Below are 26,580 nucleotides of genomic sequence, written 5' to 3' on the forward strand. Positions count from 1 at the left end.
GGAGAAGTCTTTAATAAATCGCCTGTAATAACCTGCCAAACCCAAGAATTGGCGTATTTCTGTCGGTGTACGTGGTGCTGGCCAGTTTCTGATCGAATCAACCTTGGATGGATCGACATGAATCCCATCCTTGTTTACCACATGGCCTAAGAAGTGGACTTCACGAAGCCAGAAGTCGCATTTTGAAAACTTTGCGTACAATTGCTCTTTTCGAAGAAGTTCCAAGATAATACGTAGATGCTGCTCATGCTCCTCCTGACTCTTGGAGTAAATCAAAATGTCGTCGATGAAAACGATGACGAACTTGTCGAGATACGGTTTGCACACCCTGTTCATGAGATCCATGAAGACTGCAGGTGCGTTTGTAAGCCCGAATGGCATGACCAGAAACTCGTAGTGACCATAACGAGTTCTGAAAGCAGTTTTGGAGACGTCCTCATCCCGGACTCTCAGCTGATGATACCCTGACCTCAAATCGATCTTGGAATAGTAACACGACCCTTGCAACTGGTCGAATAAGTCATCTATGCGTGGAAGAGGATAACGGTTCTTCACCGTCACCTTGTTGAGTTCACGGTAGTCGATACACATCCTGAACGTACCGTCTTTCTTCTTCACAAATAACACTGGAGCTCCCCAAGGCGAAGAGCTTGGACGAATAAAGCCCTTTTCCAAGAGCTCTTGCAGCTGTTTCGACAGTTCTTCCAGTTCGGTTGGAGCTAAACGATATGGTGCGCGGGCTATTGGTGCTGCTCCAGGTGCCAATTCGATCTGAAACTCGACTTGGCGATGAGGCGGTAAGCCTGGTAAACCTTCAGGAAACACCTGAGGGAAGTCACGTACAACTGGGATATCCTCCAGCTTCTTTTCCTTTGCTGATGCATCAGTAACGAGAGCCAGAATGGCAGTATGCCCCTTTCGTAAACATTTCTGCGCCTTCAAGTAAGAGATGATGCCAACCACAGCACCACTTTTGTCACCTTGTACTTCGAGAGGTTCTTGACTGGAGCGAGGAATACGAATAACTTTTTCCTTGCATAAGATCTCTGCGTGATGTTGAGATAACCAATCCATGCCGATGACGACGTCGAAGCTACCCAAGACTATGGGTATAAGATCTATCGTGAAAGTCTGACCCGCCAGAACAATGCTACAACCCTTGACTACATGAGCGGCTTCTACACTTTTGCCATTTGCTAGTTCTACGACGTGTTTAGTGTCTAGGGGTGTTGGTGTACGTTTTAATAAGTTACTCATTTTCATGGACATATAACTTGTATCAGCACCTGAATCAAATAAGACAGTAACGTAAATATCGTCGAGAAGGAACTTACCCATAACTACGTTAGGATCATTCACTGCATCTCCTCGACCCAACACAAAAGCACGACCTCGAGCTTCATTGCCGTTGTTGTTGTTACCATTACCCTGATTGTTGTTATTCCCGTTGCCCTGGTTGTTGTTGTTACGGTTCTGGTTCAACTGTGGGCAATCGCGTTTGAAGTGACCTTCAGCCCCACACTTATAACACCCCCTGTTGCCCTGTTGCTGATTCTGCTGATTCTGTGGAGCTGGTTGCTGAGACTGCTGATTCTGATTTGCAGGGCGAGCGCTTCTACAATCTTTGGCCTCGTGACCCATCTTTAAACACCTTTGACAACGGCCCTTATTGCACTGGCCGCTGTGATGCCTGTTGCAGTTGTTACACTTTGGAAGGTTTCCTCGATACCCTCCCTGTCTGTGGCTGCTCGATGAGTGCTGACTGGGACTTTGGTAACTATCCGTCTTTCGCTGCTGAGACTGTGATTGTACCGATGCTGATCCCTTGCTAGAATCCCCCTCCCATTTTCTCTTACTTTCGCTGGGAGTAGCAAGTGTAGTAGTAGCAGTAGCGGTAGCGGTAGCACTGATACGCTTTGGCAGTTTGCCCTGGTCTACTGCCTGATCTGTGATGCGATGAGCGAGACGCTGGATTTCCTGGATGTTGTTGAGGTTAGCCGACGTTACGTGGCTCTGAATCTCTGACGCGAGCCCCTTGAGATACAACTCAATTCGCTTGTATGGAGGATCTACCATAGTTGGGCACAGCACAGCCAACTCATTCGATCTCTTGGTGTAAGCTTCAATTTCCGAACCAACCATTTTCAAGTTATACAACTCGTCCTCCAACTTGTGAATGTCTTCTCTAGTGCAGTATTCCCTCTTGATCAGTTCTTTGAATTCATTCCAGGGTGTGGCGTTAGCAGCTGCCAACCCTAAGATCTGCACTTGTGCGTTCCACCAAGTGAGCGCAATCCCTTCAAGTGTGCCAGTGGCGAACTTCACCCTGCGAGCCTCAGGGCATTCACACATTTCGAAAACCGACTCGAGTTTTTCAAACCAGTGGAGGAGTCCGACTGCCCCCTCCGTGCCACTGAACGAGCTAGGACGACAGTCCATGAAAGTCTTGAAGGTACACGCAGGTTGTTGCTGAGCGGGTTGACCTATTGTGTACGAATAGGACAAGGTTAAATACGAGAATTATTGTAGGATCTAAAGATCCTTGTATGAATCTATACCGCAGGATATACTACCTGCTTGGGCGGCTGCAACTGCCGCAGCAACGAGAGCCTCTAGCTGGGCTTGAGTCATGGTAATTCGTGCGGCCATTGATCTTCACATCAAAGGCAACATAAGTGAGAAAGGTTCGCGAATAGTGCGATGACAGAAGAGTGTGTAAGCACATAAGTATTCTCATGCAATGACAAGTTGTGAGCAAGTAATGTAAGCATACTATGAGCAAAGTTCTATGCAAATTCTAGCATGTAGGCAATAAACATAAACCTTATTACCTAGGAAGTTGAGTCTTGCACGTGGAGCGAAGCGTCGTTGTGGATCGTTGAGAGCACTGTTCGGGTTATAGTCTGGTTTTAATAAAAACGTTTTCCCATATTAAAACCAAGTTCTCTATAACCAATGGCTCTGATACCAATCTGTCACACCCCCAAAATCCACCTGCGGAGTATCACCGCTTGGGAGCGTGACTGACCAGGATCAAGCCACCAATCATATTGAACATGCATATAGTATTAAGTAAGATAAAAGAAAACCATCCGTTCAATACAAAAGGTGTTCAAAACATGTTATTGTTTTAAAGTGTAGCGGAAGCATAGTAATAATCCAACAATAGTAAATAGTTCAAATGTTATAATAGTTCAGCATAGAAACCACGAATCCTTGTCCACAACGACCCGCTTCTCCAGTGCAAGCTCCGAGTACCTAACGATCTGCAAGGCATGTAACAGAATGGTCAACAAACTAGTTGAGCGAGTTCACAGTAAGTAAATGTGTAACAGTAAGTAACAGGTGGCTCTACAGGGCCGATAGTAAGTTATGCTGGTGGGGGCTTCCCATGTTAAGTTACCACTAGACTATTCGTATTATTATCCCTGTTCTTCGTCCGAGAACAGAAGTGTGTATAAAGTGTGCGTAGGTTTTACGCACGTATCCTTCGTAACCTGAGGATAGGAGTAAGTAATGCGTACACGTAGGTTTTACGTGCGTATCCTTCGTAACCGAGGATAGAATGGCATGTGAACCCGTAGGTGTTATCCCAACCTACGTAACCGTCCTGACATCCGAGGACATGATAGGTGATAGTCTAGTAAAGCATTAGTACGTTCCTTTCAATAATAACCTTTAACCCATTCCCACGACCCGGGAATCCCATGCCTTAGTAGGAGTGTGAACTCACCTCGGTTTGCTCGGTATGCTAAGTTATGCACTCACAAGTAATTAATCACGTCCTAGTGTATGCACGTATAACAAATCAGTTCATGTTCACAATTGTACGCATGCAGTTAATGTTCACATAACAGTCAGTTGCATAACAACACACACGTATTATTTCACCTTGCACGAATACAGATGCTAACATTCATCTCTAGCATGGCATGTCAAATAATCCAGCATATAATCAATCAGTCAAAGTATGTTCATAATCCCTAACATCCTTCGAATCCAGTCACTATCTTTCGACAACAGTAATCACAATTATCCTTCGGACCAATGTTATGTTCCGAATCCTATGTCATCTTTCGGCCAACCTATCTTTCGGTCCAACTATCTTTCGGTCCAATAATGGTTCGGTCAAACTAGTATCTTTCGGTCAAATTTATGGTTCGACTAACAAGCATCCTTCGACAACAACTATGTTTCGGGTAGCAACATCTTTCGACAATTAACAGTTACGTTTGATCACCATCAGTTACGGATATCGTGCAGCCAAATACAGAAACAGAAACCCTAATCATCTACAGCCGTCATCATCATAACAATCATCATCTATCATGCATGTCCAAACAAATCACAACAAGTACCAATTCTTAACAGTACATCTACATAACGAGTATCATACAAGCACGATTCCTCACTACAATCGATCTGTAATATTGATTAATAATCCGAACAGAATACCAAAGATCCTAATTGATAGCAGGTTTAGATCTTTGCGTTTAAACTAACCAAACCGTGTTCACTTGTTTCGTTTTCGTTTACCATAATCAACATCGTCACAATATATCCGATTAGCATCTATATCCGATTAACATTCATATTCGATTAACATACGTGTCTGTTTAACATACAAACATATTGCAAGACAACTGGAAAAATCACGAGATCATATACACATAAAGCATCACATACTAACCGGAAATCTGGATTACGTAATGAAATCCTTTGAACAGAGTGTAGGTCTGCTATATGCCGTCACACACACAAGGGAACCGAAAGCTCTAGGGTTTTGCCGATCAAAAATGTTATTACGTAAAGTTTCTAATCCAACTTATATTAAATCGGCAGTGGGCCAAGGCCCAAATTGAAAGACTGGGCCGAAACATATCGAAGGATATGTTTCGAGTGCGAAGGATATGTTTCGAGCGCGAAGGATATGTTTCGAGTCCTTCATATGTTTCGACATCCTTCGATTCATGCATCATGTTTCGTGGAACATCCTTCGTAGGTTGGGCCATGATTCACACTAACTAGCTAACATACAGTACAAGTTTCACAATATGGAACCCATTATACACGATCAAACAATTATGCACAATCAAGCAATCAACATATATATATACTTTCATATCAATCCAATGTGCAATTAAGTAATTAGTCAAACACATGCTCGTGTAATACGTATGAAATCAATCTTAGAAATTCGAGTTGTCACAGAAACTCTACCACACACGAATCATGAACTTGTGTAAAAGCGTTTTTACTTGTGAAATAGTGGTTAAAACTAGTAGATCTACGGATCTACAAGCGGTATTTTCAAAGAACCAAGTGTCAAGGAAATCATGTTTTCTAAAGACGGATCTTACACTAACAAGAATGATTTTTAGAAAACACAAGTGTGTGAACACTTGTGAAGCACAAAGTTTCGACAAAATAACTATTTTTGTAAAAATTTACAAGAAGATGTAAAGACGGAATTTCTCTAAAAACGGGGTTTTTACTAAATCGGATTGCCTTATATAAAGATCCACTAAATATAATGGGACTTAATTCGTATTTTTGAGTAAATCACAAGTTCATGTAATCTTTGCAATTTACATGTTTATGGACTAGTTGATGTGTTGAACATTGTTTTGGTTGAATAAGGAAATTGTTGGATTGATTTAATATAATACTAGATGGCTCTGGGCGATTTTGGCGACCAAGGGAAACCCTAGCATTCGTTTGTTCTTTCGTCTCTACTGATCTTCTTCTTGATTGATTCCGGTTAGCAATTGTGGTGTTGTCGTTCCTTCTGAGTAAGGATACTAGACTTCACCGTGGTTTCTAGTCGTTTGACGTCGAGTTTAAGGTTTTTTCTTTCGTTTTGTTCCTGCTAGGGTTTGTTGTCTGATCGCTTGGTTTTTTTGTTATTCGTTCGTTTCTTTTGCACGTTGCATGGTTCTTGATTTTTCTTGATATGGATTCTAGTCAGTGCAAGTCATCGGATGTGGATCCTAGACATGTGAAGCCGCCGGATGTATTGAGTTCCTCGCTAAACCCTAATAAGGGTTTTTCTGCTAGGTTATTGAATATCGATGGCAAAACGTTCTGTCCGCGTAGGGGAGTTGTGTCGGATCATCAGCAGGGTTCGAAGGGAATTAATGTTATTGATGAACTTATCAAGATTACGGTACCAACGGATATTCAGGATGCTAGGCCGGAGGCAGATAAACCGAATAATATGCAGGATGAGGTGTTCTGGGAAGCTATGCCGGAGGAAAAATCAGTATCATATGCGGATAAAGTGCAAGCCACTCGTAAGAAAAGGGAGGTAAATTTCAGACTTATGGAAGCTATTGAATCTAGAGAAGACGCTGATATTGTTATACCGAAAGAGGTAGTTCAGCAAGTTCAGGATAAGTTTGAAAATGTCCTCTACGGTTACTTCTTAGGGGATAGATTACCCTTTCCTGTGGTTGAATATTATGCAAAGAATGTATGGGCTAAGTTTGGGTTTTCAAAGCTTATGATGAATACGTCAGGTTTCTTTTTCTTTAAGTTTGATTCAAAGGTTGGATTGACGAAGGTTTTAGAGGGAGGACCATGGTTAATACGTAAAATTCCATTATTTTTGAATGTATGGTCACCAAAGGTTGCTCTCAAGAAAGATGGTATAAAATCTGTGCCAGTGTGGGTGAAGTTGCACAATGTGCCAATCTCCGTTTATACTGATGATGGTTTAAGCTTGCTGGCATCAAAGATAGGTGTTCCAAAGAGGTTAGATTCCTATACGGCTGATATGTGTGTTGAGAACTGGGGTAGGAGTAGTTATGCTCGTGCGATGATTGAAATTAATGCTGACAATGATCTAAAGGATTTCATCACGCTAGCCATTCCAAAAATGGATGAAGACGGGTTCATTATGGAGCGGGTAAAGGTAGAATATGAATGGAGACCGAAACGGTGTAGTACGTGTTGTTTATTTGGTCACGATGATAATACGTGTAGCAACAAAACTAATGGCAAGTCCAAGATGGTTACCATTGATGATGAGGGATTTGTAACGGATAGAAGAAAGATGGCTAAGTACTCGTTCCCACAAAAAAAGCAAAAACCGAAGGTAGTGTATAGGCCGAAGGCTAATAAATATTCTGCTAGTACGTCTGGTACGAAGGGTGATAACGTGACGGGAAGTAATGCAAATGTGCAGGTGTCTAACTCGTTTGCGGTGCTGGATAATGATTTGAATGATGAGAAGAGGGACCCTACGAGTGCCAAGTCCATGATTGATGAGAATAATGGTACCCGTATACATCAACCGGAAGTAGTTAAGGAGTTAAATCCGACAGAGATGGCTGATTTTATGCGTAGTAACCAGTATAATAAATCTTCTGAGGGGGCAAGCACTCCCGGTTACGAGGGTTTGTAATGGGTAGCTTAGCTGCATGGAACATAAGGGGTCTGAACCAACCCCTGAAACAAAGTGAGGTTCGTCATTTTATTGCTGAGAATCAATTGAGTATTTGTGCCATTTTAGAGTCTCATGTGGATGTAAACAAGCTGAATAAGATTTGCGAGAAGGTGTTCAGGAATTGGAAGTGGACTTCAAATGGAGACATGTGTAGTAGAGGTACGAGGGTGATTTTGGGGTGGAATGCGGATGACATTGACCTTATGGTTATCGCTCAATCAGATCAGGTTATTCATACGCAGATTTTGTTCAAATCGGTTAAAAAGGAAATTTTTTGTTCCTTTGTGTATGCGGAGAACAAATACCAGGATAGGAGAAGCTTATGGGATGATCTGTGCAAATTTAGTGGCCTCACATGTGACACTCCTTGGGTTGTGATGGGTGACTTCAACGCTGCATTGAATATGGAGGATTTTCTCATGGGTCCGTCTTCTCATACGATAGCGATGCGAGATTTTTATGAGTGTGTTCAAATGACGGAACTGATTGATATTAAAAGTCACGGGTTGCACTATACTTGGAATCAAAAACCAAAGGATGGGATAGGAATGCTAAAGAAGATCGATCGTGTCATGGGCAACATCAAACTTTTAGAGACTTTTTCGGATGCTTATGCCATTTTTCAGCCGTTTCGAGTCTCGGATCATACTCCGGCCATACTGAAGTTATTCTCTATCCATAGGGATCGGCCTAAACCGTTTAAATTCCCAAATTTTATTGTGACGAAACCTGAGTTTCGTGATGCTGTCGTGACCGAGTGGAATAAACCGGTTGAAGGTGTGACCATGTTTTCTGTTGTGAAGAAGATGAAGGAGCTGAAATCTCACTTTCGGAGGATATTACATAATCAGGGTAACCTTCATACACGGGTTATTGATCTACGAAATGAGTTGGATAAGGTTCAAAAACAGGTGGAATCTCATCCGTTTGATGCCGCACTTAGAGCTTCGGAAGTCATATGTTTGCGTGATTTCAAGGCTGCTAGCTATGATGAGGAGTGTTTTTTGAAGCAAAAGTCCAGAGTGCAATGGTTATGCGCTGGTGATTCTAACACTTCTTATTTCCATAATTGTGTGAAAAATAGGAATGCGAGAAATAAGATTAATTGCATCAAGGATACGAACGGTAATCAGTATGAGGGAAGTGATGTTGCGGCTGCCCTTCTTAACCATTATTCGGCTTTCATGGGTACGGAAGATCAGGTTGTGAGTCTTGATGATCCTGATTTATTTGTTAATGTTTTACAACAAAATGTGGCGGCGGATATGGTAAGACATGTCACGGATGATGAGGTGAAACAGGCTATGTTCAGCATAGGTGAAAACAAGGCCCCTGGACCGGATGGGTACACGTCTGCGTTTTTTAAAAATGCATGGGATATAGTGGGTAGTGAGGTTATAAAAGCGGTGCGTGATTTCTTTAATAATGGACAAATTCTGAAGCAAATTAACCACACGATCTTAGCGTTGGTGCCAAAGATAGATACCCCAAATACGGTGCTTGACTATAGGCCGATATCATGCTGCAATGTGATTTACAAATGTATTAGCAAAATAATCACTGATCGTTTGAAGGGCAGCTTGGGGATATTAGTGAACATAAACCAGTCCGCGTTTGTTCCGGGTAGGAAGATATCGGATAACATTCTCATTACGCAGGAGCTTATGCATAATTATCATGTGAATCGTGGTCCGCCGAGATGTGCATTGAAGATAGACATCCAGAAAGCTTATGACACTGTAAGTTGGTCTTTTTTGGAGTCTATTCTAAAACGGTTCGGGTTTCACCGGAAGATGGTATCTTGGATTATGGCATGTGTCACGTCCGTGTCCTATTCAGTCAGCATAAATGGTGAGTTGCATGGGTATTTTTCGGGGAAACGTGGTCTTCGTCAAGGAGATCCAATGTCCCCATATCTATTCACGTTGGTTATGGAGGTGTTATCCCTCATGTTGCAAAAGATGGCGTTAAATCCGGCTTTTAAGTTCCATAGCCAATGCTCTAAACAAAAGATTATTAATGTGTCCTTTGCTGATGACTTATTTGTTTTTGTTAATGGGGATACTGGATCGGTTCAGCTTATTCGGAATGTGTTGGACAAGTTTACGAGTGTCTCGGGATTAGTCCCTAGCTTGCCAAAGAGTACAATCTTCTTCTGTAACGTTACAAGTCAAGTTAAAGCTGAGATTATGAACTTGTTGCCGTTTCGTGAGGGTAATCTTCCGGTTCGCTATCTCGGGGTTCCGTTGATCTCTACTAAGTTATCTTTTAGAGACTGTCGGGTGCTCGTGGAATGTATGGAGAGGCGGGTTAATCACTGGATGTCTAAATCGCTGTCTTTTGCAGGCCGATTGCAGCTTCTCAACTCTGTTCTTTCAGCTATGTACACATACTGGGCATCGGTATTTATTTTGCCTATGCGAATAGTTAAGGATCTTGAAAAGAGAATGCGTAGATTTCTTTGGAATGCAGGGAACCCGGGCAATATTCGGTCAAAAGTTGCTTGGAAGGATGTTTGTTTGCCTAAAGATGAGGGGGGTCTAGGGATAAGAAATATATCCGATGTGAACAAAGGCCTTATGATGACACACGTCTGGAGCATCATTAGCAACCGTGAGTCCCTATGGGTCCAATGGATCCACTCGTATAAGTTAAAGGGCCGTAATTTTTGGGAAGTTCAAAGCCGTGGTAGCTTAACTTGGAGTTGGCGAAAGATTCTTGCTATTCGTCCGCTAGTCAGACGTTATGTTTGGAGGAATATTGGTAGTGGTTCGCAGACTAATGCATGGAGTGACAATTGGTGCTCGTGTAGTCCGATCCGTAATTTTATTACGCCTAGGAGAATAGCTCAAGCTGGATTTACATTACATACTACGGTTGATGAGCTTGTAGATGTGGAGGGCAATTGGAGGTGGCCTCAGGCATGGTATGACTTATTCCCAGTTCTCATAAATGTTACGGTTCCTCATCTTGTTCCTGGTTCGAGTGATAGACTGGGTTAGAAAACTGTGGAAGGTAAAATTGTGCATTTTAGTTCCTGGGAAGCATGGAACAATCTTAGGTTAAGAGATAACAAGGTGGTTTGGGCGAACATGGTGTGGTATGGCCAATGCATTCCAAGACACGCTTTCCTCCTTTGGTTAGTTCTAAAAAATAAACTCAAGACGCAGGATAGACTGGCGGTTTGGGAAGCTGGGAGTGAGACAAATTTAAGACTTATGTGCTGCCCTCTTTGCAACTATGGACGGGACTCGAGGGATCATTTGTTCTTTCAATGCTCTTTTTCGGCTAAAGTTTGGAATATTGTCAAGACGAGAACGGATCTGAAATATGTTGATGACCATTGGAGCTCTATTGTGGGATGGATAGAACATAATACGAGTTCAAAGACGCTGGCTCACATTGTTAGTAAGCTTGTTCTTGCGGCTGCTACATACTTCATATGGAAAGAAAGGAACAATCGGTTGTTTTCTAATATACGCAATAAGGAAGAGATGGTGGCTCAATCTATTTTTGATACGGTTCGACTTCGTATTATGGGGTTCAAGATCGGTCGGGACGTGCATAGCAGGAAGCTTTTGGAAGTGTGGGAAATAAAGGAGGACGATCCGGGCTAAGGGCGACGTTTAGTTTAGCAAGTGTCTTGTAGTTTTTGTGTTATGGTTCGGGTTGTGTTTGGTTTTGGCTGTGTGTTTTTGGTTTATAGTTTGTGTTTGCCTAGGCTTGGCCTGTCAAGCCTAGTTAGTGTGTGTCGAACGCTTTGTCACACCCTGTTCTTTGATTCTTTATAAAATTCACCGGGGTAACCCTTTACCCAAAAAAAAAATTGTTGGATTGATTTATAAAAGAAAATGATACGCTTGAAAGCGTGGCCACCTCCAGTTACACAGGAAACTCTGGCGAAATTTTTCCAAAAACCTAACACTTAGAATTATTTTCACTATAAGTGTTAGAAATACTTTTCGACATGTTTTCAAAATATAAGTTTCGCCACGACTTTATTTACAAAATATCGGAGGTGGGATTTTCACAAAATTTAAACGTGATGAATATATTTAGTAAATATATTTTTCACAACGTTACTTGTTAATTATTTGTGAAGATACTTAAATATTATTTTTAGGGTAAAAATGATATTATCAAATGTTAACAAATCCAAAATAATACAAACGCTTTCACGATAAACATATAAGTTACACCGGTAATTATTATTACCACTTGATCGTTAAAACGTAACTTACGCACTTTAAGGAAGTATTTATGAACGCGTATTTTTGTTAAAGTATTATTTTGGGAAAATTATGTGAAATAAAAATATAATATTTTTGAGAAAAATATTTATATTTTGAAGTTTGAAATAAGATATATGTTAAGTGAGACTTAATAATATATTTCGAACACACATGTATTAAATCCCCCATCCTTGGGAAGGAAAATAATTACCAAGTATGCACAGAATGTAAACACGAAATAGTTGTCTAACTATTTCCCAAAAACTTAAACCATTAAGCTAAGGCACGGCCATCCGTCTAATAGAATTAGTACATGTAGGTCGTTGCACAGCTGCTTGACTTGGAGACATACTTGGTAGAGACGCACCGCTGTGAGTTCATGTCCCCCTTTTCTCTTAACTGTTTTCAGTTTTCTAAACTGCGGGGGTGAAATACATGTTATTATGATTACGAATATTTCTTACATGGTATGGTTAGCGCAAGGAGGGTTATTACTTAGATCATGTGAATGGGTAGGCGGAAACTTGAGGTCATTAATCCTCAGGATAGGACCGAGGGGCAGGAGCGGTAGATCTATCTGGGTGTAGCGAGCCCAGCCCCAGGCCCAGCATAACGGACCTCGGGGTGACTTTGTACCCAACGCATAAATCTGCTAGGTTTGAGCCTTCCTACTTGCATTTCACACATATCAATGGCCTTGCAAACCATTGGTGATCTCTTTTTCCTTATTTGCTACATACCAGGATTTTTATACATACACAGGTTTATTTACTCACTTACACATGAACTCGCTCAACATTATTGTTGATTTTTCAACTTACATGTATTTCAGGGAATTAAAGGATCTGGCGCGGTATGACACGTTTTCCCGCTGCACTAGTTTCGAGGTCATCCGGGTTTAGGGAATGTGACTCTTTCCTGGACAAGTCGCAGTCCTTAAACTGTGTTTATGTTATTATTGTGTTTGTTGAACAATGTTTACGTCGTTAGGATGTATTTCCATTAAAGCAATGGTATTGTATTTGGTTTTTAAAACGTAATCGAACGGATGATCTTGCATGATTTTATTTCATATAGCTTTGTTATGATTAAGCTATGGTATTAAGAAGTCAAACCAAATTAACCACGCTTCCGCAAAGCCAGGGTGTGACACACAGACTCCTCGCTGGAAAGATAGACAATCTCTTTCCCAGCAGAAGTCACAGAGCGCAAAGGGCGAGGGTTAGGTATATGCGCACCTTCAGTAGAGGTAGGTGGATCGGCGAAAGCGTCAGCAACTGGGTAGATGAAGTAACCCTTGATCTGGTCATACCAATATTGCTCCCCCGCTCTAAGTGGGCGCGAGCCTATAACACCTCCAAAAATTGCGAAGGCAGCCTGGTACAATTGCACTTCTGCACGCGCAGGTACAAGATTAAAAACAGGCCACAAAGAAGCTAAAATCAAAGGGGTAAAGTGACTAACCTTGGTCATCAAGCTTCAAAATCGGAACATCCTTGCTATCCGGCGCCCATTGATCACTCATGCCCGCCGCTACCAGAACATTTTCCCCAAACACTCGGTTTGGAGTGGGAGTCAGCTGTTGATACCAATTCTCATGCTTCGGAATTGGCAGATCTTTTTTCAGTATCGGCTCAGTCCATGCGCGAAAGGTCATGGCGATCGGGATCACCTCCTCGCGAATATAGAAAAATTTTGGTTTCCAATCATGGAAACTTTTAGGAGGATTCAGCAGTATCTTCTTCGCAGCTCCTCGACTAGCAAAGGAGAAGAAGCCCATATTCCTGATGAGCTGATAAAAAGCACGGAACCTCTCCACAGTAGGTTCAACACCATGGGCTCGACACAGGAACTCGAAGTGTCGAACCCTAACCAACCCAGGAGGACTCAACTGGGAGATGTGAAACCCATAAAACTGCAAAATGTGGGCCATGAAATTCGTCGCCGGCAACCGGAAGTTGCCCTGATGGAAGAAATCTTCATACAGCGTGATATACCCCGGTGGTGCGTCGGATGCCGTCTGGTTCTGACCAGGGTACTTAGCATCCCATTCCGGTGGAAACCAGAAACCCCGTACTATCTGCTCAAAGAGGCCTAAGTCCCACCTGAGAACGGGAACAAGGCCTTCTTCTCCAGGATTTTCTTCTTAATGTTCTTCAGCCATCGATATTCGTTGATACAATTTTGAATATCCAAGAGAAAACTCGATGATATGAAAAGAAAACTTGAAGATCTGCTACAAGTTGCTTGAAGATTTGAAGACCGTATGAAGAACAGAGAGAGAAAAAGGATAAAAACAGTAGAAGAGGTGGAGTTCTCCCCATCTCATCGGATATATATACCCATCGCATTTAATGCGATGGGTAAACGTGCCGAATTCGCCGCGCACGTGACCAACCAGAAGACGCCACGTAAGGCGTGAAACCCGGAGTGACGGTTACCACGCGCGCGTCGCCTGACAAAAGCCGAATCGTCAGAAACAATTTGATGACAGCCGTGTCAGCAGTCAACTCAAACGTCCCAATGAACGACATTTGCACCAACCCGTCAGAATTCAAATTTCGAACAAAGTTACTACAAACTTCATGCAGAAGCTACTAAGGCCGCGCAGATACGCCAATTACCCAACAACCCTGCGCGCTCGCGCCCAAAGGAATCTACCGACCTTGAGCCATATCTGGTAGTCGCGCCGTAGTAGCCAACAAGCAATAAGACGCGCGCCATCTACCAAAATCAAGCAAGCCTTTTTTCACGAAGCACTTCTTTTTTCTAAGTCCAGAGCTCCAACCACTCACTCCGCGCATGGTGCAGCACTGGACTGGGGGGACTTGAAGGGGTATGGTCCCAAAAAGCCGCGCAGATCTTCTTCCAAGTTGTTCACAGGACCATACTCCTAAGTTAGCAAGATCTTCAATCTTAACCTTGCGCGGGTTACTTCACCAAAGATAGACTTCGCGCGAGGTCTAACCAAGAAACAACATTAAAATCAACACTTAGCATTTCTGATAAGAGTCTTCAGTACCTATAAACCTGTGCGAGCTAGCTCCGTGCTCAGCAAGAGTCGCATAAAGGTTGTAGCGCATGACCAGATTCAGAAGGTACAAAAGGTACAAGTGGCAGGTAAAAGGAGCCAATCCGCATCCTCCAGGCTCTGCTCAATCGTGCTCCATGATCGTCTGACGCGCAGAGGACGAAAAGTAACTAAGGACGCCTACGTGGCACCAATCAAAGGGCAGAGACACCTGCCCCACGATCTCCACTTGCCTGCTGATGGCAGAAGGACAACAGGGCCGACAGCAGAGACACGTGGCTCCAATCAAGGTGCGCCAGCGCCGGAGAACTTCTAGAAGCCACTAACGGTCGACACCAGTGAGACAAAGAGCATATCCGCTATGCTGTCGCCTTCTGGCCTAAGGCCCATCAGCCCACATCCTCTTACACCTCTCCGGCTATAAATAGAGACCTCACTTCATAGGTTAAACATTCCATTCCCTCTACTTTCACTCTTAACACTGAATTATCTCCCCAAAAGCAGTCACTTATTCTCACGCCGGAGCCCGGTTAAGAGGTAAACCCCCATATTCCCCTCTTAACGAGTAACGGTGTTCTGTTTTGCAGGATTAGACGTTCAGGACGAAGCTCAGAAAGTCATTAGAAGATTAACCTCTATGGCAGGAACATAGACCCAACTGATTAGTCCCATAATTAGTTCCGTGTTTCTTCAGACCTTTTCCAACAAACTTTTGAATTTCAGACTTTTCAATCTCAACCATTTTGAAAACTTTGTCAATCTTGTCTGAAATCACATTCTGAATTGGGAATACAACATCTAAGAATAATCTATCCGATCCAATCATGGTATAAACCAATCCTTTTGAATCATCATTTAAATTTTTCTCAGATTTTGAGTTTTTTAGATATCCATCATGAAAATTACCTTCATTTTCGTCCTGTGATTCAGAATTACCTGTATCAACTGACTCTTCTTTTAACACACTTTCAACGACCTTACCTACCACCTCTGAATCACTAGAATCATCAGATTTGGATAGGTTACGTCAATGTTATTTGGCAATTGATCTACCATGTTGAAAGCTTTTTCGACCTTTTCATCATCATACAATGCAAACTTTTCCGGTGGTGGAACTTGATGAAACTCTGAGCCAATACCTTTCTTGTTTTGCTCAGAATCTTTCCCATCCGGTTTTATGTTGAAAATTCTTTCAAGCACATATGACGACGTGTGATAACTTTTTAACTTGTTATTATCCTGTTCTAAATCAGCAATCTGACGTTTTAGTTTAGCAACATCCTTAATGTAAGAATTTACAACTTGTTGCTTTATTTCATATTGTCGCTTAAACATATCAGTCGTTTCAGAACAGTATCTTAGTCTCGATTGAACAAGTTTCATTTCACTTTTTACTTTTTCATATGACTCTCTGTAATGTGATATGCCAATTTTATTGAATCATACTCCTTTTTTATTTCTTGACAAATATTTTCTTTTTGAGAACATTCTTCTGTGATTTTCGAAACATTTTCTTTCAAAATTTTATTTTCTTTTTCTAATTTTTTACACTTTTCTAAAAGTTTTTCATCATTTTCTTTTAAAACTTTTTCATTTTCTAACATTGCTTTGTATTTATTTTTGAAAACTTCTTCGATTTTGGTGAATTCAAGATCTCTTGTTCTGAATTTTTCGTCTTTTTCAGTACAAGCACTGCATGGTTCCATGCATTTCTTGCACTGTTCAACAATTTCATTTAAGTCTTCAGAATCAGATTTTACCTCAGTGATTGGCACCTCGGTGTTTGCTTCTGTTTGCTTCTGATCAGCTTCACTCTTCTTTTCTTCACCAGTACCAGCATTACTAACAACATCTGCTGAACTTGCAACCTTCACTTCTACCGAACTTTCCATCTTCTTCTTAGCTTCTTCAACTTGCAGTTCTTCAGTAACAGCCTTTTCTTTTTCAACTACCTTCTCTTCCAGCTTTTCTTTCTCAGCTACCTTCTTCAAATCATCAACCAGATTCTCAATATTCTTCTTCATTCTTTCTTCATTCCTCTTCCTCAGATTTGATGTCACAGCATCTCCGATGATTTTATCCAGCCTTTTTACATATGTTTTGTCTTTTGCAACATTTGAATAATATTCGCCGGATCGAGGAATTACTAGAAGAACATTATCGTGAACTATGTCACTTCTGGGAACAACTGGTTCACCTTCTTTGTTGACATAACATTCTTGATTCTTATCCCATCTTTTGTTTCTAATAGCATTTTCATATTCCTCTTGCATCTTCTCCATTTTGCATCCAACAATGAATATTTCTCTATCAATTTTCTCTCTCAAAATCTCTTCTTGAGTTTTCTCTTTTATCTCAGCAACAAAGACATGATGTTTACTTTTTGCCGATGATTTACCATGAGCTGTAACAACCCGATCTTCTTCTAGAAGTATCTGACTCCAATCAAATCCTTCGTCATCATGAATTACTGCATAAGCTCTGGACTTCTCTTTGGGAACATTTTCAATCATTTTTGGCTCTTCTTTACTTCGGTTGTAAATCGCCTTTCGATAATAGTCATCATTGAAAGGTTTTTTAGTTTCGTCAACTTCAGCGTTTCTACATTCTCTTTTGAAATGACCTTTTTGCTTACATCTAAAGCAGGTCACTTTAGATTTGTCAAATCCAAGCTTTGTTGACGGACCACCTAATGATTGCTTCCCAGTAATCTCCATATACCTCTGTGCTCTTCGAATGCAACTTGCTAAACACCAACGTATGTCAATGAGTTCCATTTCTGCTGGATCAATCTGGTCGTAGTCTTCTTTGGTCAGTTCGGATTTTCCAATTCTGCCTGCAACTAGACCTTCATACGATTCCAGAACTGATACAAGGAAGCTCATTTGCTGTTTAGCTGCATTGATGTTCATAGCCGGAGAATTCTTCAACTTGAGAGCAATGTTGCACAATATCTCCTCTAATTCTTCAGAACTTGCTTTGGAAGATGAATGATATCCAGAATTGTAGCTTGATGAGTTTTTTGTGGTTCTTTCATCTTTTCAACACTGAATCCGGTCTTTGGTGATTCACCTACTTTCACCGAAGGTATGTTACCTTTGTAATAAAGACCAACATTCTGATGATGCGATGAACTGCTCATCTTGCTTTGCTTTTGTAACTCAAGGTCATGGCTTTCAATTTTTTCTAACAAAGCATCAAAAGAAATTGAATCATACAAAACATCACTTTTCAAAATAAACACAAACGTTTGCCACTGATCAGCTCGTGGTAATGCTTCAATGATTTTGTCAATTATTTCTTCTCTTGTTTTCACAATTTCAAACCTTTCAAGTTCTAATTTTAGGTGACAAAAGCGTTCAATCATTTGCCCAACAGATTCACCTTTCAAACTATCGAACAAATCAAATTCCTTTTATAATAAAGCTATTTTGTTTTTCTTGATTTGTTTACCCCCCTCAGCTTTCACCCGTAAAGCTTCCCATACAGATTTCGATGACCCATCATGATTTAACAACGAAATAATATCATCTCGAATTGATTGTTGGATCAAGGCAATCATCTTCTGCTCATATGAGAATTTCTTTTTGTCTTCTTCTGAAAAACTTTTGAGTGGGGGTAGGATATCCAATAAACCCTAGATTTCTCTCTCTCTAATGGAGAAAAACGACCCTCTTGCTAACTTGACCTAAAATTCGTTTTTCTTGATGATTGTAGGGATTGTTTTGTGTGATAGAGTCTCATCAATTCTGATTTACACTTACGATTCAATATAATCATTCTTTGATTCGTTTTTGTTTAAGATTAGGGTTTGTTTTTCGTTTTTTGTTTGGTTTCGTTGTTAATCTGGACTGGGTATACAAAGAGAGATTGTGTTTGCTGCACTTACAATCTGATTCATCCTTTCTTGATCGATTTTGTACTTGACGGCTTCTAGGGTTTTTCAGGTTTCTTTTGTTTGAAATAGGGTTGGCGGCTAGGGTTTTTCAGGCTCTTCACATAATTGTTAGCCGACATCTCTAAGCTTTCGTAATCAGATTAGGGGCTGAAGCAAGGAGTGGATTCTTGAAGTGCGGCAGCCTTGGTTTAGGGTTTCATTGCAGCCTTAAACTAGGGTAATTCAGGTTAGGGTTGGTATTTTGTTCGTTTTTTCAGCTTGACGGCGGTTAGGGTTCTGATTCGGTGTTTGTCACGGCTGCCTTTTGCTGAATTTCTATTGACGGCGATTAGGGTTTGTCAATATTGTAATGGATGATCTTAATTGTTCTGGTGGAAACCAACAAGATATTCGTGGGAAGCCGCGATTATCGTTTGAAGAAATTGCTGCACGGTTTCTTGATGTTGATGGGAACACTTTGCAGCCAAAGCGTGGTGTAACGATTGGAACACAAAGTGACCCTAAGTCTTCAAATATCATTGATGATCTCACCAAGGCCACAGTTCCGGTTCGTTTGGAAAAATAGGATGTTGATAAGTCTGACAATTTTTGGGATTACCCTAGCAAGTTTTTGCCAAACTCAGATCTACTTGGTGCATCTTTTTTGGCTGACAACAGGGCTGCTCACGGTAAAGCACGTACTTCAGGAACTGCAAGTCCTGTTTCCTTCGCGCACATTGTAAAGAATACAAAGGAGAAGGTTAAAGTGAATTTTCGGGCAATGGAATCTGCTGAGAAAGTTGATGGGGCTGATGTTGTTATTCCATTGTCGTCGGTTCAACAAGTTACTGATAGGTATGCTAACACTTTGTTTGGATATTTTCTGGGTAAACGGTTGGCATTTCCTGTGGTCGATTACTTTGCAAAAAACAACTGGGCTAAATATGGTCTTTCCCGTCTCATGATGAATGCAAACGGGTTCTTTTTCTTTAAGTTTACTTCTAAGGAAGGGATGAATCAAATGCTAGAGGATGGGCCTTGGCTAATCAGAAGTGTTCCCATAATTTTGAAGGAGTGGTCGCCCTCTATCAAGATGGAAAAAGAGGATATTAATGTGGTTCCAGTTTGGGTCAAGATGCATGATGTGCCGTTAGCGGCATTTACTGAGGATGGGCTTAGCTTGGTTGCCTCTATGATTGGGACACCTAAGATGTTGGATACGTATACTGCCTCGATGTGTGCTGAATCTTGGGGAAAGAGCAGCTATGCTAGAGCGCTTATTGAAGTGCAAGCGGGGGCTGAATTAAAAAAGAGTGTTACTGTTGCTATCCCATCTATGGATGGTAGTGGGTATTCAAAGGTGGAGGTCAAGATTGAATATGATTGGGAGCCTCTAAGGTGCTCCTCTTGTTGTGTGTTTGGCCATGATGACAGCTCGTGCCCGAAGAACCCTCAGGTAACTCCAAGTGGGGATGCTGAAAAAAATAATGATGATTTTCAGGTTGTAGAGGGCAAGAAGAAGAAAGTGAACAACCAAGGCATCCATATGAAAAATCAGAAGCCTAAGTTAGTGTACAGGCCAGTTGTCAACCCTAAACCAAAATCGTCCTCAAAGAGTCCGATGCAGAATCAGGTTTCAACGTCTAACCCGTTTGACATTCTAAAGGATGATACTGGTAATCAGGGAGGTATCACGGTGGGTCGAGTTGAGAAGAAACCGTCGAATGACAGGCAGGAATCGGATGAGGAAGAGGTTGAAGAAGTCTACAATGAAACTAGTGCATTTATGACATCGGGTACTCATCCTTTTTCTTCGAAAGCAGGGGCAAGCACCTCTTCTACCAAGTTCTCTAATGGATAGGCTGTCTGTTTTTCGTCTGAAGGGGCTGCTGTTTTGTGGCCATTTTATTTTTGATGATGGTGGTTCTATGTTTTGTGTTTTTGCATTGTTTTGTCTACTAGATGTCGTGTCTTGATGTATAGTAGACTAGGTTATGGGGTGTTATAGGTCGTTGGTTTTTGTTATGTTTTACATATATGGGGCATGTCCTGTATATGAACTAGTGTGGAACACATCCTCACTACTTGTACTTAATTGCGGTTACATTTTAATAGAATCACCGGGGTAACCCTTTACCCAAAAAAAAAAAAAAAAACTTTTGAGTGGAATTTCTTCACCTTTATCATCAATAGGTCTGTCATAACCAAACTCCAAGCAAAACCAGCTTTCATGGGCATAAGCTTTAGTCCAGTTAATAAACCTTTCTTTCCACCATACATAATCCTCAATGTTTTCAAGTTTAGGTGCTTTCGAATAAGTTCCATAGAAATTATCATGTTTAATATTGTATTTAATTGATTTTGTTATCGATTTGGATGTAACATCTGAAGTTTCCGACGAATCTGAAGTAAATGCGTTGTAGAAAGTGTTGTAAAATTCTTCAGCCATGATGAAAATTTCTTGAATCAATGTACCTGGAGACAAACAGTCAAACACAATCAGTTTCAACAATATCAAATAACCTGAAACAAATTGACACTCGATTGGTGCGAAATGATCTTGACACGAAATGTTCACTTTCAAACGAAAATGGAATCTCAAGCGAAATTACTCTTGATGCGGAATTACTTTGGAGCGAAATCACCTTTTCACGCGAAATAGCAACTCACACGAAATTACAGCTTTCAAACGAAATTGTAATTTCGCACGGACCGCCCAAACGAAATCTTATTTCGTGTGGAATTAACTTGCACTCAAACGAAATTAAGTCTTTTGGAACGAAATTATAATTTCGTATGAAATAGTTCAAACGAAATCAAATTCCATGTGAAATTATCTGCAAGTTCAAGCAAAATTAATCCAAAGTATCTAATTCCGTGTGGAATTAAGATCCAGATCAAGCGAAATTATGCTGATGTCATTATGTCCGAACAGATTTTCAAGCGAAATTACAAGTTTTATCAATTTTAGATCGAATTTTAGTCCAATTCTTTCAAGGATTAGTTAAAACACTGTTTCGCATGATATGTATGAAATTCAATCCATTTTGACCATGAAATCTTGTTCAATTTAGAAAAGAAGGTGTAGAAGTAAGAAAGTCTGATGAAATCAAGCGGAATTTGATAGAACTCCTCCTCCTGAGCTCTGATACCACTTGTAGGATCGTTTGTGCGACCTATACTAGTTGTTCAGAAGAGTTCAGATCCGAATCAAAGGCGGAATCAGTGAAACGGACAAGATAACAGCTTGATTCACTTTAATATGTCTCTTATATTGATATAATAGTGTTACAGCACCTGGAGACAGTTCGGCAGCACTTCGTTACCGAATCAGAAAAGTTACAAATGAATTGGAGATTAAGGTATATATAGGAGGTGTAATTCCGTGCGGAATTAACAAGTGTCGTTTCATGCGAAATTAGCTAAGCTAATTTCGTACGGAATTACCTTGTTCATTTCATACGGAATTACCTAATTCCGTGCGGAACTACCATCTGGTAATTTCGTACGGAATTACCCCAATCCACATAAAACCTGTTTTCTCGTACTACGAGCCCTGATCTATCAATCCTATTACATTATATGATACAAGACGAAGTCAACAGACATAGTGCACTAACACCTTTTCTCTTGGCGTATAAGAAGCCATCTATACACCGGACTTTCTAGCTCGTTTAGACAATATCCTCCTGATGACCAACCAAGCGAGAATATCTAACCATGATTTAAGTGTGGATTTGATGTCTTTTGAGTTGGCACCAGCAACTGCAACTTGTTTGGTTGTTACCGGGTGGGTAAATGAACCGTTTTGAGATGAAAACATCCTGTAAGCCATCATACGTTTTTTTAATGATATGTGCTTGTTAGGATTCTGATATCTTTTCCCTTTAGTAAGTATACCGACGACAACTGTTATCATCATCCAAGAAATCCTCTACTCCAAGTCTCCAATAAAGCTTCTTGGTACGAAACGAGCCGGCCATTCAGTTTACAACAAAACAATGATTCAACATGTAATTCAGATTGAAAATTTTAACCTTGTCCATTACATATAGGTTGATTTGGGTTAGGTATATCTAATGAGTCAACGGCGTCAATGTGTACTTTTAATCTATACAGCCTCCTAATATTTTTTCCTAAATCAACCCAACCCGTCTTGTTTCAACGCATTCCAAAACTTTAGGCTTCTCAACCTATTACCAACGCTTTCATTTTTTCAAAAAATTCCAAGCTAATAATGTACACATAATATTAAGAGAAGAGTTGAGTGACCATCGCAAGAACTCCTATAATCTGGCAACATTTTAATCTATGTAACCTGGTAAATCTTTGTTTTCCTAAATCAACCCAGCCCATCTTGTTTCAATTCCATAATTCTGGGCTTCTCAACCTGTTACCCATCCGGTTCATTGTTTCATTAGATTCCAAGCTAATAATATACACATGAAAAAAATTTATGTTTGTTTCGAGTTACAAAACGACTTTGTAAATATATGTGGTCAAAAGCGTGCGAAGCGCGCGCTGAGGCGCACTAAATGTGTTGTGACTGGTGAGGCGCACCTTTAGGCGTTGTGGCGCAATTTCAAGCCAAATTCAGGCTAAATGTCACCTAAAACACCTAACTGAGCCATAAACAAGTCCTAAACAACTCTTAAATCATCCTAAAGTGGCTAAACAAGCCTAAAACATCTCTAAAACCTCTAAAAAGATATTTTATTCTCTTTTAGATATTATTGTTTCGAATCCTGTAACTGAAAACGAAGTTCAAACTTAGAAAATTATAAACAGGTGCTGCTTGCATATCATCGAAAAATTGGAAGCAAATTGGTGTTAACTGATTAGATTAAACGAAGAGAACCAAAACCTTCAGATTCAAAATAACTTTACCTATTTAATTGCAAGTGTTGTAACATTATAACCTTTATTATCATATTAGTACATTAATCACATACTCTGTAAAGAAAACGAATAAAAAAGTGTTCACAGTCAGACCCAGCCAGTTTTGACCATACCAAAAAGGGCCTGTTTCGACCCCAGCCTGCTTTGACCCGTTACCCAATCTGTCGACCCACCCAATTAGCCACCCCTGAAAAATAAGCTATGGGACTTGAGAAAGGAAGAAAAATGGCCATGTTTAGATTTGAGACCAGGTGTGAAAGCCGACTACATATGCTTGATGGGTTCTTAAGCTGCAACTATGAAAGAGCCATGTTTTTATAACCTACGTACGCCTCCTCTCCCATTAGAGGAATGCAAAATACTTTGCATTAGGGATAAGCATTTGGTACTTGGTACCCGTACCAGTACCAAATTTCCCATACCGATTTTTTCGATACCAAATTGGTACCCTTTTTTTGGTGTTTTCGATATGGTACCGGTATTTTACCGAATTTTACCTTCAAGTACCAGTACCGTTCGTACCGTACTGTACATTTTCGGTACCGGTACCCATATACCGAGCTCACCCCTACTTTGCATATGATCAAATATGTCTCAGAGTGTCACAAAAGAAATGATTTGGGCCGGCTAACCGATCAATTTTTTTTTATAAATAATAAGAGCATTCACATCCATTCCACCATATTTTCATCCTAAATTACACTAAAAAAAACTACATTTTCTCTCTCCTTTTCAATTAAATAATATTTTTTATACCTTTATCATTACCTTTTCTCTCTCATCCACTCACAACCACTTTCAAAATATATGAAAAAAATATAGGGGGTGAACAGTGTCTCCCAAATATACAAATGAGTAACATTTTCTCTCTCCTCCACTCACAACCACTTTTTATACTCTTTATATTATAAAAATTCCACACATAAAATTTAATGGAATGGATGTGAATGCTCTAAGTGTGAGCATACTACATTATGACAATATTACAACACCTCTTTTAACTAATTTGTTTGACATGTTAGGTAGTAGTAGTAGTAATAATAATAACAATAATAACAACAACAACAACAACAACAACAAACCAATTCGACCCGTCCACAAGTAACCTAATTGAAATCCGCCAATTCTAAATTCCATTTATAGCTTTATACATATATACGAGAACACAACTAAAACTAATGTAAAAGAAAACGATACCTGATGGTGTGGCCTGCTTTTAACCTCCATTTGACTAATGCACGTCCACCACCAGCAAGTACCTCAATTACTCGGTATCTGCTGATGATATAAGTTAGCTTAACCATTCAGTTGTATTGCAGGATAATATCATTGAATATTTTAATTCTTGCTTTTATGTAAAAGTTTTGGGTATTTTCAAATATAATTTAACTAATCAAATTCAGATTCCTGTTGGATTCACATTGCAAATCAGTTTTCTAGTAAAAGGTCATATGTGTCTCTACCGACTACAACACAACACAAATGAGTTAAATAACTATTTATATAAAAAGCAAAAGAGTTGACACAAATCAAAAGTTGTCCAAAAATCTAGACATACGTGTCTCTACCGACTACGACTGAGCACATATTGGATAGCAAAAAAAGCATGCAACTAAAAACATCCATAGCATAAAAAGCAAGCCATTTACATAAGAATAGGTCACTTTGATAATAATGCATTAAACCGGATAATTATATATGAAGAGAGAATATGCATTGTATAATGCCATTAATTTAGTAACAAATAATATAAACATAAAACTATACTAATTACTTATATATATTTGAAAATGGACCAAACAACCAAGGCAATAGTAAACCCATACAACCATTTTATATTATTACCCAGCTAACACAGGCTAACCCACCCATCTACCAACCTATATCCACAATTGTAAACTTGCAAGTCAGAGCAAACACAACACAAACGTTTTTTTTCAAGAGCCAAGACCAAAACAATTTTAGAAACATGAAAACTTCTGAAATATGACACCAAAAGATTACCAAACATGACTGTCCAAAAAGACTGTATATTCCATGAGTGCAAAAAGATTGTCAGCAAAAACAATAATCGTATTACCACGTTGTTGTTCATGAAATCGAATTAGAAATTCACAAGCTCTAATCTTGTTTGGGTTCATAGCATATAGTGCCTGCAATTCAAAACAAAACATAAACAACTAAAAACGTGTTAGGTACTTTGTCATAAGAATAATACACACATTAAGAGTGCAACAACTTCCTAAACCATCATATGTTCTTTTTCTAAATACTTAACAACTTCCACACAAATGAGGAGATCTTTTACCTCATCCATGAGTAGCAAACCCCATTTTTTGTTTCTTATTTCTTCAATGATCTTTTGATATTCCTCAGATCTTTTACCACTAAAAGCAACCATGTTGTCCCAATAACTACATGATTTCCATGAGATCATTTACCACTAAAAACAACCATGTTGTCCCAGAAACTCCAGCATTTCCATAAAATCTTTCTTTGCTATTGTATGTAATCCGACATCTTTTCATCACCAATGTTTGACCATAATTTGAACTAAAAAGCCCATTAGTCAAACAAAACAACATTTGTTGCTAAAATGAGACAACTTGTCTTTGTTCTACAAGCTGCAGAAGCACACACTAATGAATTTCAAGCACCACATGATAAGACTATGATGCAAGAGCTTGCTCTACCTGCAAATTGATAGAACACGTCAAACGTGTTGTCATATACAGCCAAATTATGTCCCACCAAAAAACCCTATAAGCCTTAATAGACCCCGCATGAGCCCTAATTCAAAAGGCAAAATTATAACAATCGAGTTATATGAGTTAAAACCCATTACCTAGGATAGCCACATGTTTGAGTCCACGCAAAAACCCCAAAAATATAAGTAATCAACATCTCACATAAGTCCTAATTCGAAAACCAAGAACCCCAAAATGTAAATAGATGAAGAAGTACAACAATCTCTTTATATGAGTTTGATTGAACAGAGTTAGAATCCATTACCTGTGAAAGTGACCTATTAAATCCAAGCATTGAACAATATTCTGAACAGATAGTAAGAAAGACGAAGAAGGATGTGGTGAAT

At 40.0% G+C, this 26,580-nt stretch overlaps 1 protein-coding gene across 1 annotated transcript; it reads left to right on the plus strand.

Moving 5' to 3' along the window:
• Window positions 1-10,539: 10,539 nt before the first annotated feature.
• On the plus strand, window positions 10,540-11,064 carry LOC110889814. The gene has a single exon (XM_022137378.1). It carries the CDS (start codon window positions 10,540-10,542, stop codon window positions 11,062-11,064), a length of 525 nt encoding a protein of 174 aa, XP_021993070.1.
• Window positions 11,065-26,580: the final 15,516 nt, after the last annotated feature.

The sequence above is a fragment of the Helianthus annuus genome, chromosome 2 (genome assembly GCF_002127325.2).
Source record: "Helianthus annuus cultivar XRQ/B chromosome 2, HanXRQr2.0-SUNRISE, whole genome shotgun sequence".
NCBI classification, from domain to species: Eukaryota; Viridiplantae; Streptophyta; class Magnoliopsida; order Asterales; family Asteraceae; genus Helianthus; species Helianthus annuus.

Bases quoted from the DNA above. Each gene is read 5' to 3' on its own strand.
- LOC110889814 (XM_022137378.1), top strand. From the start codon at position 10,540: ATGGTGTGGTATGGCCAATGCATTCCAAGACACGCTTTCCTCCTTTGG.